The sequence below is a fragment of the Scheffersomyces stipitis genome, chromosome 8, assembly GCF_000209165.1.
Source record: "Scheffersomyces stipitis CBS 6054 chromosome 8, complete sequence".
Taxonomy (NCBI): Eukaryota; Fungi; Ascomycota; class Pichiomycetes; order Serinales; family Debaryomycetaceae; genus Scheffersomyces; species Scheffersomyces stipitis.
The window spans coordinates 585,347-597,891 of record NC_009048.1 but is presented as its reverse complement, the minus strand read 5'-3'; the positions used below and the strand labels follow the sequence as shown (position 1 = coordinate 597,891).

Here is a 12,545-nt window from a genome sequence, read left to right as displayed (position 1 = left end):
GAGAAACACGGTGAACCACTCACAAATATTTTCATTTTGTTAATGTGAACATTCCAGTCTACATTGAGTTTTGTCTATGGCAATACATTCATACTATACAATGCACTCTACTCTACCTCTATTCAGTGCAGATCTTAATAAACTCTTCTTCGTTTACTAGAATTGGTTAGTATTCACGTTCTTGAATTGGATTCTTATCGTTCTCATAGAGATTTATACTTACTTTCTCCATCTTCGTCCAAGTCGAACTCATCAATCATGGCTCTCAACTCGTCATCGGTCAAGTTTTCACCCAATTCCTTGGCTACTCTTCTCAAGTTTCTTAAACTTATCTTCCCTGTATTATCATCGTCAAAAAGTTTGAATGCACGACGCACTTCGTCCAACGGATCTCTGTTGACGATTCTCTCGCCCACTGCTTTGTTAGTAAATGTACTTTTAAGTTTCCAAATAGTTATAGAATACGTACCTGATTGAAAGAAGTTTTCGTACGATATCAAGTTTCGGTCGTCTGTGTCGTACTCGTGTATCACGTCAAGGACTTCTCTCTTGGACAAATCAAAGCCTAGGGCTCTGAAGGCTACTTTGAGTTCATGGTAGTCTAAGTAGCCATCATTATTCATATCGAAAAGAGAGAAAGCCTCTCTGATTTCCTGTTTCTGCTCATTCAAGAGCTCAACCTTGAGGTTTCCCAATCCTCGTTTGGATGTGTTGGCCGCTGTGGAAATGGATGAATTGTTGTGAGACATGATGAATCAACAGTGCTAATGATACAAATTATGAATTAGATTCAGCAATGGGGTTTGATATATTGTTATATACGAGGATTTCAATATGTTTTACTTCACAGTTGTGTAATGAACCTCTTCTAATGTACGCTTCCTGGAGTTCTGAGCTAAGGTTATGATTTTGATCTAAATTATTGGTATAAGTTTTGTTTCATTACTGAAAATTCTAGTAGCCACATTTTCAATTGTATCAAGACGCGCTAATTGAATTTTATAACGCAGGTGTGACTGCATACAGAGCCATTCTTATTTAAGTATTGTACTCCGAATACTACACTTCTCCTTCGCTGAGCTCCTCACTTCTTATAAATCAGGACTTGACTTTCACAGTACGAACTCGCTGCTTCCAGAACATAATCATTTTCTGGTCTTCTTCGGCTTCCATTTGCTTCCTCGATTCTTACCTTTCAAACTAGTCGTGCACCGGACACTTTCTCGTGTAGATCAAGTTCTTGGGCGTGCATACAGAGAACCAGATATCTAAGTTGCAACCTTTTATCAGAATTCATTATTTACAATTCTTCATTTCTTGTCTTGTCTTCTCATCGCTTCTTTTCCTTTCGCTTCTTATTGACGTACAGACTCACACCTCTATCGATATGGTGTTTGAGGTCGGCCAGAGAATTTTCGTGAAGGATGAACCCGGCGTTATTAAATTTTCTGGGCCTACTCAGTTTGCTTCAGGGTTTTGGTTTGGGGTAGAACTCGATCGTCCAGTAGGCAAGAATGATGGCTCGATAGATGGTGTCAGATACTTCGCAATTTCCAAAAGTAACTCAGGAAAGTATGGAGTCTTTGTTAGAGAGGCAATGTTGTCATCCGGACCCAATACAGTTTCTCGTTCAGCTTCACCTTTGGCAGATTCACATTTGCATGTAGTAATAGACAAACTTCAGGTTAAGTTGAAAACAGCCAGTCAAGAAATTCGAGACTACAAGGAGAAATTGATATTGCTAGAGTCCAAAAATTCAACGTTGGAGTCTCAATTGGAGATGCAAGCCACAGATCACGATTTCTTGTTAAGTACAAAGGAAGCCTTGTCTCAAGACTACAAGGAATTGAAGTTGAAGTATGAAGAACTCAAAACTGACTTCGATCTCTTACAGGAAGAAGCGGAGTTGAATAAACAGCTCGAAAAGGAAATACTGGCCTTGCCGCCGGATTCAATACGACTGGAGGATACACAGAAGATCATGCTTAGAAACAAGCAGTTGGAGGCAGCTCTACTCAGTTTGCAGACGATCACTGATTCCAACGAGTTAAACATGAACAAAGAGATAAATCAATTGAAGTCAGAATTGTCGGGACATCAACTTCTGAGCAAAAACCTCGAAGACCTTCGAACCAAGCTCTCCCAAGCAGATTCAACCATTGCATCATTACAAGAACAGTTGGATTCAGTACTAGATCTTGAAAAGGTAGTTGAACATTTGACAAGTCAAAATGAAGAATTGTCTCAAAAGGTTGTTAACCTTACAAAAACAGTGGAAGACTTGACTGAGATACATGAGTTGGATAAAAGTCTAGAAGAGAATCAAAAACATGTCGAAGAAGAGCTCAGAATAAGCTTAGCAAAGTTACTGGATGTTGTAAGGCAAGATAAAGGAGTAATCCAGGATCTTGAAAATAAGAATAAATGGATGGAAGATAAATTGAACCAATTGAAATCTATTGAAGTATTTGAAACAGGACTGGATGATTTGAGAAATGAATTGGAAACCTTCAAAGCCAGAATTGCATCATTGTCAACTTCCAGCAGATCCGATAAAGTGAATGCTAAGATTTATTCTTTCAAGTTGGCCCAATTACAAACAGCTGTTGGTTATGATGCTTTTAGCCATTTGGAATATAGGAAAGTATTGGACATAATCCACTTGGCGAAGAGCTGTATCTGCTACGTTGAATGCATAGATGAGTCTATTGAAAAACAATTGAATAGAAGTATCAATAGAGATCTTCGTATTCAATATTCTAATGTGTTTGTTTCCCTTCTAGAAGTGATCATTACTCTCTTTGAGTACAATTTCCAGGAACAGGTTCTTTCCTCTAAGCTTGACAACTTCAATTCTGTGTTAGGCTCCATAGAATTATGGTTGCTGGAATTTAATAACAACGATGTTGAAAATGATGACTTCTACTTTTCTAATGTCCAAAAGTTTATTGCAGACATTATAGACTTGATGAACTTTGAAAACAGAATTAAATTTCAAAGCAAGATTCAATTTGAATTTATATTGAAGTATGTTAAAGCTGAATGCCAAACGTTCATTGACTTTCTTGAACTCGTCCTTGAAGACCAGCGATCAGATGACTATGAAACCCCGTTGATGGTACTGTTACACAATTTATTGAAAGACTGTCGAAATACCCAAGTTTCCGCCAACAGCCAATTGGCTAAAATAGCTGAACCAAAAGAATTGACAGATTTACAATTCACGAACATTACTCCAGATATACGAGACCCTCTTCAAAAAGGGAAAACAGGCGATTTCTTTACTTTGACTCTTGCTAAATGTATATCGAGTTCCACTACTAGCATCATCGATGATATTAAGCAAAATGGTTTAGAACCTTTGGCAGAAGAGCTTCAAAAGAATCTCGCCTCATATCGAGCAATAATTGAAACTGACTTCAAAATTGAATTAATTCTAGGTAAAAGCATCTATGAAGAGTTAGAGTTACCGCTGTTGTCCTCAGACCTGAAAGCTATTGAAGAATCATCTAGCGATGATTTAAAGGAGGAGCTTAATCAGGCTAGAAATACCTTGGCTGAAAAAAATATGAGGATAAATGAGTTTCAACTTAACATCAAGTTACTTGAAAGAAATATGGAATCTTTGAATGAAAAGTATATAGAAAAGATTTCACATCTCAAGAGTACGATAAGTCAACTCGAAGAAGACCATAATACAAGCATTAAACGAATCGAAGAGTTGATGCATTCAAATGAGAAACTTGAGAAAGAGGTTCACAAATTACTTCAGGTTAAACAAGAGTTTGATTTTCATGGAAAGTATACTACTTTGAAGTCTGAGAATCAATCAATAGATAGACTTGCATTAATGGAGGAAATATTGTTATTGAGGAAGATTACTGATCAGATGTACTCTCGTCAAGTTGAAGAAGAAAATGAACTATCGTGGCTAGATGTTCCACTCATATATCGATCTAATAATACTCCATCTGGTGATAATCTCAATCACGTTGGAAGACATTTGCAACACCTTTCTGGAGAAGCAAAGTTCATAAGATTGCCTTCGTCTAGCGGTCAATGGGTTCCCAAAAATAATAATGCAAAATACATCAATTTATCATTGAAGGAGCATTCTACTGTGTTCGATACAAGGATAAGTAATATCATTAGTTCGTTAATTACATAGTTCAGTAATTAGATATGCTAGTCATTATTAGGATGGTCATCAACTTTATTACGCTTTGCTCTCGGCCATTTTGTAGTTTTGTCAATATGATCAGCAGGGTATAACCACTCAAGAATTACCAATAGAAAGATGTCTACTATAACACAAAGAACGAAGAGTTTGCCGGCGATTAATCCACAACAATAGTACTTCTGCAACCTCTCGAAAAGCGGTACGTTGATCTTTGAAGTGTCCAAATAGTTATACACATTTTCTGTTCGTCTGGCAATGTTTTCCCAACTGTACATTTTGGCCACCTCTACATGGAACTTGGAAGTGTCTATTTCTCCGGATTTGATCTTGTCAATAGCTGACAATGCGGTTGCTACAAGCGAATCTTCTTCTGGCTCGGCGAAGCTTGTCATGTGTCCTGGAAGAACTTCTGGAATGCCTCCAACTTTCGTTGTTACGACGTACAAACCACAAGAGGCCGCCTCGACAATAACTGTGCCAAAGGCTTCAGTAAGAGAGGGATGAAGGTAAATGTCTCCCTGCACCATGACGTCTCTGACTTCTTCGTGTTTCACGGCACCAATGAGTTTGACTCTTTCTTGTAAGAAGTACTTTTCTCTCATTTGCTCCAAATCCAAGAACTTGGGACCATCTCCGGCTATTAAAAACCTGACCTCTGGTCTGTCCAAACAGATACGTGGAATGATAGCAGTTAAGAGATCGGCACCCTTGTTGGGGAAAAGTCTGGAGATCACTACGATAGTTACAGTAGTTTTGGCTCTACAATTTGTCTCCGTTTTGGGCGAGAAATCTTTGGAAATCACAGCATTGGGAATAACGGAAACACTTAGAGGATCCAAAGATGCCCTAAGGACGGTGTTTTCCTTACAAGTGTGCGAAACACATATGGTATGACCCACATCGCTTAAGGTGAACTTTAGTACTTTGTTACCCAAGATGGAACCAACATCAGCAAATCCAAATAGCGAATGATCTGTGAAGACGGTCTTCATTCCCATCGTACGGCCGTGAAAAATTGCCTCATGGCATAAACTCGAAAGTGAGCCATGCCCATGTACTATGTCTATCAGCTCTCTGATGAAGATGTTTCTCAATATAGGAAATGCCAGAAACACTGTGGGAAATGTAGAACTTCTATAAAGCACGAAAAATGGAATGTAATATACCTTTAAACCATTTGTCAATGTTCTGACCCCATTTCGGGACCCATACGAATGGGTAATGATCACTACAGAGTGTCCCAAGTCTATCAACTTCTGCGATAAGTGGTACACATGGAACTCTACCCCACCAGGCTGTGGGTAGAAGAAGTCGGTTACCATTGCTATATTGTAACCCATTGTGAATGTGTACGACAGTGTTATATAGACATTCTTGTCTGGCCAGTGTTGTTTGCAATGTAGAAAGAGTAGATTAGTGTAAGAATACTTGGAAAATTCAAATTTTGTGTGACTTTTCTGAGAGCAGCGATATGCGTAAAGTGAATAGCTGCGATTTCTACTACAAGGAAATAATTAGAACAAGCAGACCACTTCTACAAGAATACAGATTTCACAAATATAGACTCCTTGAAAGAAACAATTGCACTAATGTAGTTATTCTTTTATTGGTTTTTATTCTTCTACATCAGTATAGTTAAATGGTAAACGTTGTAACAGGATCACTCTTTCGTGATCCACAGTAGATGTATATATTTTTGTCAATGAATAGATAGTCCTATTTACTCTAAATATCTTCATTTTTGCTACTCAAGCAGCAAACGCTTCTCTGGGAAGTGTGGCTGCTGAGTTTTTGAAATTTATGGTACATTGCTGGTAGTCCCAGTTGCTCTGTTCGCAAAGCATAATGCTGTATTGCATGTTCAATTTGGTTTCGACAAGAATCTTGACAAGAAGCTCTTGTTGAAGAGGGTTGAGGTTAGCCTTGATATCCTGGGGTAAATCTGCAGGTGTAGGGACTCGCTGAGGAACACCTACGGGAGCTACAGGTGCTGGTGAAGCTGTTCCAGATGCAATGGCTGCAGCAGGCACTTTAGCTACAGTATTCCAGGCATCCTTTCCGGCATGTGGTCTTATGGAAAGCAAATCACTGGCTACGATCATTGACCCATTGGGGCCAGGAATCACAACGAATGTTCTATCAAAGCTCTTCTTGCTCAAAGCAGGCTTTTTGTGCTTTGGATGGTTGAAACGGCCTCTAGGACCATTTTGTGCATTGTTGGCGTTGGGGTCCGTTTCCGGTTGTGCTGTTTCTTCAAAACTGCCGTGGATCACAATCATGATTCCGTTCAACAACGGGAAACGGAAACACTCCATGCTGAACAAGTCTGGGTTAGTCATTAAATCGTGACGAGTTTTGGGGAGTTGGTTGAAAGCCTTGAATATTTGTTCTTGACCAATGGCTACTCTGCTTATTCTGGATTTGATAGAGGAGACTCTGGTCAAGTTTCTCGAGTTTGACAAGTAGTTACCGAAGTCTGTCCCACCGTTGGAGTACAGAGTGGTTGTTGTTGTGTCGAGAAGATATGGGTGCGAAGAGTCTACTTGTATGGAGAACTGTGATTCGCTCTGGTAGAGAATCATGAGATCTCCTCTATTGCCATCCCATAACTTCAAGTAGTTAGATATGAAGTTTGTTGACATGTTACGGATCTCTTCATCCTGGAAGAACATTGACGTGGATCCAGTAAAGGGCAACGACAATGTTGTGGACAACAATTGCTCGTTTCTTAGTATTTCTCCGTCTAACACTACGAGACGGGGGAAAGACTTCATTAGCTCGAGCTTGATCTTGTTGATTTCTGCTGGGTTTGTTTGGTTGGCTAAGAGAGGATTGCCACCCAAGATCAACTCTCTAAGAAAATTCAACTTGTGTCTCCACGTTTCAAACACTTTCAACTTGTTGAAGTTATTGTTCATGAGACTTAGGTTTTGCAATTGAGGGAATGTATGAGCCAACGTGGAAATACTAGAAAGATCAGACAACTCATTAGCAGACAAATCCACGCTGAGAACATCCAACTTATTGTCCTCTGCTACCTTCATCAAAGCAGGGAAGAATTTAGACGATGTGGATATTGAGCCAAAGAATCCTTGAGCGCTGAGGTTTGGGTCCAGTTTGACGTTAGTCAAGTTGAGCAACTTGATATCTGGCTGGTAGCGTGACTTCAAGAAATTGGTGATGACTTCAATGGCATTGGAAGTCGTGGCACTCTGTACCTGTGAACCTACATTTACTTTTGAGAATTTTAACGATTGACCTGCGAATTTCACACCATTCCAGTTCATCAACGTCGCAGCATCGTTTTGATTTTTAACGTATCCCTTGAGAATTCCAGAGCCTGGATCCACATTGTAGTTGGAAACTGCTACACGGCACTTTCTCGAAATGAAACTGATACATTCGGCGGGACTGGCCCCGTTCCAACCTACAATCTCTATGGGTACCGAGTTCTGCGCTGCGAACTGTTCAGCCTGGTTCTGGTGGTTTTGAGGATTGCCAAACGCACCATTGTTTTGGTTATTGTTGTTGTTTCTGTTGTTGAAGTTATTCTGGTTGTGGAAACCGCCTCTACCCCGTCCACGATAACTCATGGTGTATGTTGGTGCTATGTACAATGAGGAGGAGAGTTGCAACTAAAAGATTCTAGCTATAACTTCTCAAATTTTTTGCATGTGCGGTACAGCCACGACTAATAATTGATGTAGCCTTAACTATCGGTGAACAGAGCACACCGTTAAACGGGAGCCTTTGATCTTGACTGTTGCCGAAGGCTAAGTAAGCGTATAATGGGATACAAGTATGAACTGATAAGTATAATAATGTGTTCAATTAAGAAAATTGTATGGGCTACAAATGCTTTATGAAATGATTTATATTTTGCCTAAATGTAAGAATTAACTATGAGAGTCTACAGACTGTACCGAACCAACCAAAACTACAGCTATGGCAAGAACCAATAATTGCTGCAATTGCAGAGTTTACAAGTACAAGTACAAGTCTGTGCCCTGCCATCCTCGGTCTCATAAGACATTATATTAGCTAAACATTGTAGGAAAGCGGTCTAAACTATATATTTCGTAACTAGGTATTGCTCTTAGCTAGCTACTAGCACCAACCATGCCACCAGGCAAATGGTTCAGTTGTTTTCGTGCAAGGTACCGACAATTGGGTACTTGTTCTCAAAGTGCTCTTCCCAGTTGTTCAAAGACTCCTTCTCGCCTTCGGTAAGATCTTCCAACTTGTCAATTGGCTGGTCAATGGGAGTCAAGCAGATCTTTTCAAACGAGTTGAAAGCCAAACCTCTCGAAGCATCTCTACCAGCAAAATTGGCATAAGGACCTCCAGGACCGTAGAAAGAAGCACCCTGACTAACATCAAAAACTCTGCCTTTCACAGCGATGAACACCTTGGGGCTGTCAACACCATTGTATTTGACCAAAGTCTGGGGTGTGAACTTGCCTTCTATGACAGTCTCGTCTTCAGCCTCTTTGGCTCCAAATGGATTTATCACGGCGATGTCTGAAAGAAGACTTCTCGCAAGAAAGAAGACTACAAGTAGCACAATTATATATCCGATCATTTAGTTGCAGTTGTATTTGATTCGAAACAAGTAAACTAACTTAAAGAATAGCCTAGGAAGAGAAGAACAGTCGTTTAGCGTATTCAAAAAGTAGGGCTACATACCCCAGCTATTGGTGTGATCACGTGCATTTTATTCTCATTCGCTCCCAAGTCATTTAACAGGCATATGAAAATGGGGCATTTTGTAAGCAGAGGAGGGGAATCACAGATCTACTTTTAGTGATTTGGTAACTCTGTGGCTCTCGGATCTATCGCTGGAGGAAGGGAAATAAGCATCGATTCGGATCTAGATGCATATTTCTACCGTTTTGACTGATTATGGTTGTGTGCACGTGATGTGTCATGTGATTTATACGACCATACCTAAAACTTACTAACATTCAAGGGCTGCCAGCAACTGTGTATGATTCCCAAGGTTGAAATTGGCATCAAAACGATACAACTTCACAACGTGTCTCCTTATCGGAGGGAAATCACAATTAATACGATCACTTTTTGGTAGACAATAATCGGCCAGAGATTCTTATATGCCAGATTTTTCACTCGATATACCAATCTATAATTTCTACAGCAGATTTCGTCTTCAATTTACCACGTAAAAGCCTCAATAGACGTAATGGGAAGAGATATCGTATCCTTGGATGATCTCACGGTCAACAACATTGGAGTATTCAAGAAAATCAATCTGGTCACGTTGCCAACTTCTTACTCTGAACAATGGTACAAGGATTCTTTGAACACTGACCAGATTGTCAAGTTAGCATACTATTCCGAATTACCTGTTGGAGCTATTAAGGCTAAAACTATCAACTCGGCTCATAAGATATCGACATATGAAAACATGCAGCAACAGCAGATCAATGCCAAAATTGTTCCTAATGCTGTGTACGTTGAGTCGTTTGCTGTATTGGAAGCTTACAGAGGTTTAGGTATCGGTGAAAGATTGCTTAAATTCTTGGAAGAGGAAACAAAGAAGAAGTTTATTCACGAAATAGTGTTTCATGTTCATATAGACAACACTGCAGCTGTTGAATGGTACGAAAAGCATGGGTTCGCCAAAAGTGAAGAAGTCCTCAAGGACTACTACAAGGATCAAGGCTTGTCTAATCCAGATGCCTTCATACTTTCCAAGTCCATATAGCCAGGGGTACAAAATGAAAAATGTTAAGACAGGCACAATGTATTATACTGTAGAATAATACCATAGAATGATACTTTAGACTACTGCTTGCTGGTACTGTAGTCCACTAATGTAGGCAAATTTATGATTCTAGATTGATATAGTCTCTTACCTATCCATAAAATTCTACAAATTTTACCTTTTCGTTGTATAATTTAATTTTATATAGTTGTATATGTCACAGAGACTGCGACCACTATGTTACAACAGACTGTGCCTCTATTACTCGGCTTCGTCTTCGGTGTCTGTATTTATGTCGGAAAAGACACTTTCGTTGTCACTTTCGTCATCTACCTCTTCAATCTTCTTGGCCTTTGGAGCGTCTCCTCTCAAGGCAGCCAAAGCTCCGGCAAGAGAATCTTCCTCAGGGTCAGAGATGTCACTTTCGCTGTCACTCTCTTCTTCCTTGTCTTCCTTGTTGAACTTTGGAGGTGTTTTTGCAGGTGGAACTTCAACATCCATGAAGAGAGGCACGTCCACATCTGCTCCGTAGTAGGCATTATTCTTGATAACAAGTCTGAAGTAGTACGTACCAGCATTGGGTGGGGTAGGCGAGTTCAAAGCGACGTTGAGAGTACCAATAGCTATGTCTTCGTCCTTACCAGCCTTCCACTTTTCAGGCGACAACTCCAAATTGCTCAAATCAACATTTTCTATCTTGTACTCGGTAGTTCCGTCTACCAACTTGTTATCCTTTTGTAAGATCAAGTAGACAGAGTAAGAGTTACGAATGGCATAAGGAAAGTATGGAGCATACGAGAACGGAAGTGCTGGTTGGGTGTTGTTGTTAATAGTAGGATCTTTCATGTATTCCATGGTTTCTTCATCCACCAATCTGTCCTTGTTGTACTCAGGAATTGACTTGAGAGCTGGCGACTTCACCAAAAACTTCAAGGAAACGTGTGCCTTCGACAGAGGAGTAACGACTTCTTCTCCGGGAACCTTGAACTCCGACTCTATCAAACGGAGCACAGGAATATGGGCAGCAACATTGAGAGCTTGTTTCAACTTAGAATCGTCTTGAATACCCAACACTTTCTTAACTTCGTCTTGCGACAAAGTGAACAACTTACCGACCTTGGTGATCTTCTGGCTCTTGACAGTTTCAGCGTCGACAAAAGGCAACTGCAAAAGTTCCTGGTGTCTCCCTGTAAATGGCACAGCCTGAAGTACAGCCTTCTGCAAGTCGTTGGCAGCGAAAATCGTATCAGTCTGTCTGAAAACTACGGCTATAGTGAGAAACCCATTAATCAAACGTGGAAGTAAGGCAACGATTCTAACCTTTTCAGCTTCCAAAGCTGGATTCGTTTTAACGAGCAGAAAGTCACGGTGCAAGTGCTTATTGATCAAGTCCTTAATTTCGTCAAACGACAAATGGCTAAATCCGGTAGTGATTTCGCTACTGTGTAACACCCAATTCAAGATAGTTTCTGGAGTGACGACATTGGCAGGGTTTCTGTCTACTAATCTACGCGCAAAGTACGCGGCCGTGTCCACATGAATTCCTTCCTTAGTGTGCGACTTAACGTTGCTCCACCAGAGACCAACGAGGTATGGTAACAAAACTCCGATAACAAGGAAGTATATCACTACCATAATAGGCGAGTACTTGCCTTCCACAAGGAACTTAGGTAAAGCAATGCCGTGAGTGGCTTCTTGACGTCCATCAGGATGGCCGTACAATTCAAAGTTTCTCTTAGTTACTTCGTCTGTCAAGGCTTTATAGGCCTGGTTGATCTTGATAAAGCTGGCTTCCATTTCCTCCTTTGCAGCTTCAGTAAGATCCTTGGGCAACTTATCGGGGTGGAACTTCAATGACAACTTTCTGTAACGAGATTTTACCTCTCTTTCAGATGCCGACAGCAGGATATCTAAGATGGCGTAAGGGTCAAAAACTCCAGTTAAATCAGCTTCCTGTGTTAAATACAAGGAAATGTAGATTACTATGGCCCAGCCAACGACAAGTACGACCAACGTCTTGTTAAAGAGACGGTCTGATTTCCGCAGCTTTTGATAGCTGTCGATTTGGTCGGAATTTCCAACTTCGACGGATTTTGCCGTTTCTTTTATGGAGCCCTTGATCTCGTTGTTGATCAGAATGGAATCTCCAGCATACAATGCCTTGTAGACATAGCTGCATGTGAGAGGCACAAGGATGAACGAAAGTACGGCCAACACAAAAAAGGGCCACACTTCGCCATCCTCGTCATAGTTGTATTCCATAGCCATTGTAGAAGACGTTCAAAGGACAAATGGTAGATAAGAAGAACGGTGAAGAAGAAGATAGAATCAGTGGAAAATTGATATTTCTGAATATTGACGTGTTCGACAAATTTTCTCTCTGTGCCGGACTGAAAAATTACCTATTTGTATGGGGATAATGAAGAAATGGTGGAGAGGGTAGAAAGAGTACGCATATAAGTGGTGTATGTGGTTATGTGGTTACGTAGGCAAGCTCTAGAATACTGACGATAAGAGAATGGAATGCAAAAGTTTTCAGGGATTTTTCTGAACAATTGTTGTGAACTTCTGGTTGTGCTGTATTGCAGTGCAGTAGCTGAGAGTACTCTAGTATATATGAGAGAACACCACTTTTCAGTA

General features: G+C 40.3%; 7 protein-coding genes across 7 annotated transcripts; 2 read left to right on the top strand and 5 right to left on the bottom strand. All coding sequences in view use genetic code 12, as the record gives it.

Moving 5' to 3' along the window:
• Positions 1-118: 118 nt before the first annotated feature.
• PICST_50963 (spindle pole body calcium-binding protein component) lies at positions 119-749 on the bottom strand (the record flags this gene model as incomplete). Its single annotated transcript, XM_001386476.1, has 3 exons — positions 119-156; positions 224-418; positions 470-749. The coding sequence occupies 3 exons, from the start codon at positions 747-749 to the stop codon at positions 119-121; spliced, it is 513 nt and encodes a 170-aa protein (XP_001386513.1).
• A 638-nt stretch (positions 750-1,387) lies between these two features.
• PICST_33838 (protein kinase) lies at positions 1,388-4,055 on the top strand (the record flags this gene model as incomplete). The annotated part of the gene is made up of 1 exon (XM_001386670.1): positions 1,388-4,055. A coding segment is annotated over one exon (2,668 nt), but the record flags the coding sequence as incomplete, so codon positions are not given.
• Positions 4,056-4,185: 130 nt separating this feature from the next.
• On the bottom strand, positions 4,186-5,520 carry SPT14 (N-acetylglucosaminyl-phosphatidylinositol (GPI) biosynthetic protein; the record flags this gene model as incomplete). The annotated part of the gene is made up of 1 exon (XM_001386475.1): positions 4,186-5,520. The coding sequence occupies one exon, from the start codon at positions 5,518-5,520 to the stop codon at positions 4,186-4,188; it is 1,335 nt and encodes a 444-aa protein (XP_001386512.2).
• Positions 5,521-5,824: 304 nt separating this feature from the next.
• On the bottom strand, positions 5,825-7,773 carry MEX67 (nuclear mRNA export, poly(A)+RNA binding protein; the record flags this gene model as incomplete). Its single annotated transcript, XM_001386474.1, has 1 exon — positions 5,825-7,773. One exon carries the CDS (start codon positions 7,771-7,773, stop codon positions 5,929-5,931), a length of 1,845 nt encoding a protein of 614 aa, XP_001386511.2. The 3' UTR covers positions 5,825-5,928.
• Positions 7,774-8,318: 545 nt separating this feature from the next.
• Positions 8,319-8,675, bottom strand: PICST_50959 (putative sterol-binding protein; the record flags this gene model as incomplete). Its single annotated transcript, XM_001386473.1, has 1 exon — positions 8,319-8,675. A coding segment is annotated over one exon (357 nt), but the record flags the coding sequence as incomplete, so codon positions are not given.
• Positions 8,676-9,380: 705 nt separating this feature from the next.
• PICST_33834 (peptide N-acetyl transferase) lies at positions 9,381-9,905 on the top strand (the record flags this gene model as incomplete). Its single annotated transcript, XM_001386669.1, has 1 exon — positions 9,381-9,905. One exon carries the CDS (start codon positions 9,381-9,383, stop codon positions 9,903-9,905), a length of 525 nt encoding a protein of 174 aa, XP_001386706.2.
• A 177-nt stretch (positions 9,906-10,082) lies between these two features.
• On the bottom strand, positions 10,083-12,182 carry SEC63 (Translocation protein (NPL1 protein)). The gene has a single exon (XM_001386472.1). It carries the CDS (start codon positions 12,171-12,173, stop codon positions 10,167-10,169), a length of 2,007 nt encoding a protein of 668 aa, XP_001386509.2. The 5' UTR covers positions 12,174-12,182; the 3' UTR covers positions 10,083-10,166.
• Positions 12,183-12,545: the final 363 nt, after the last annotated feature.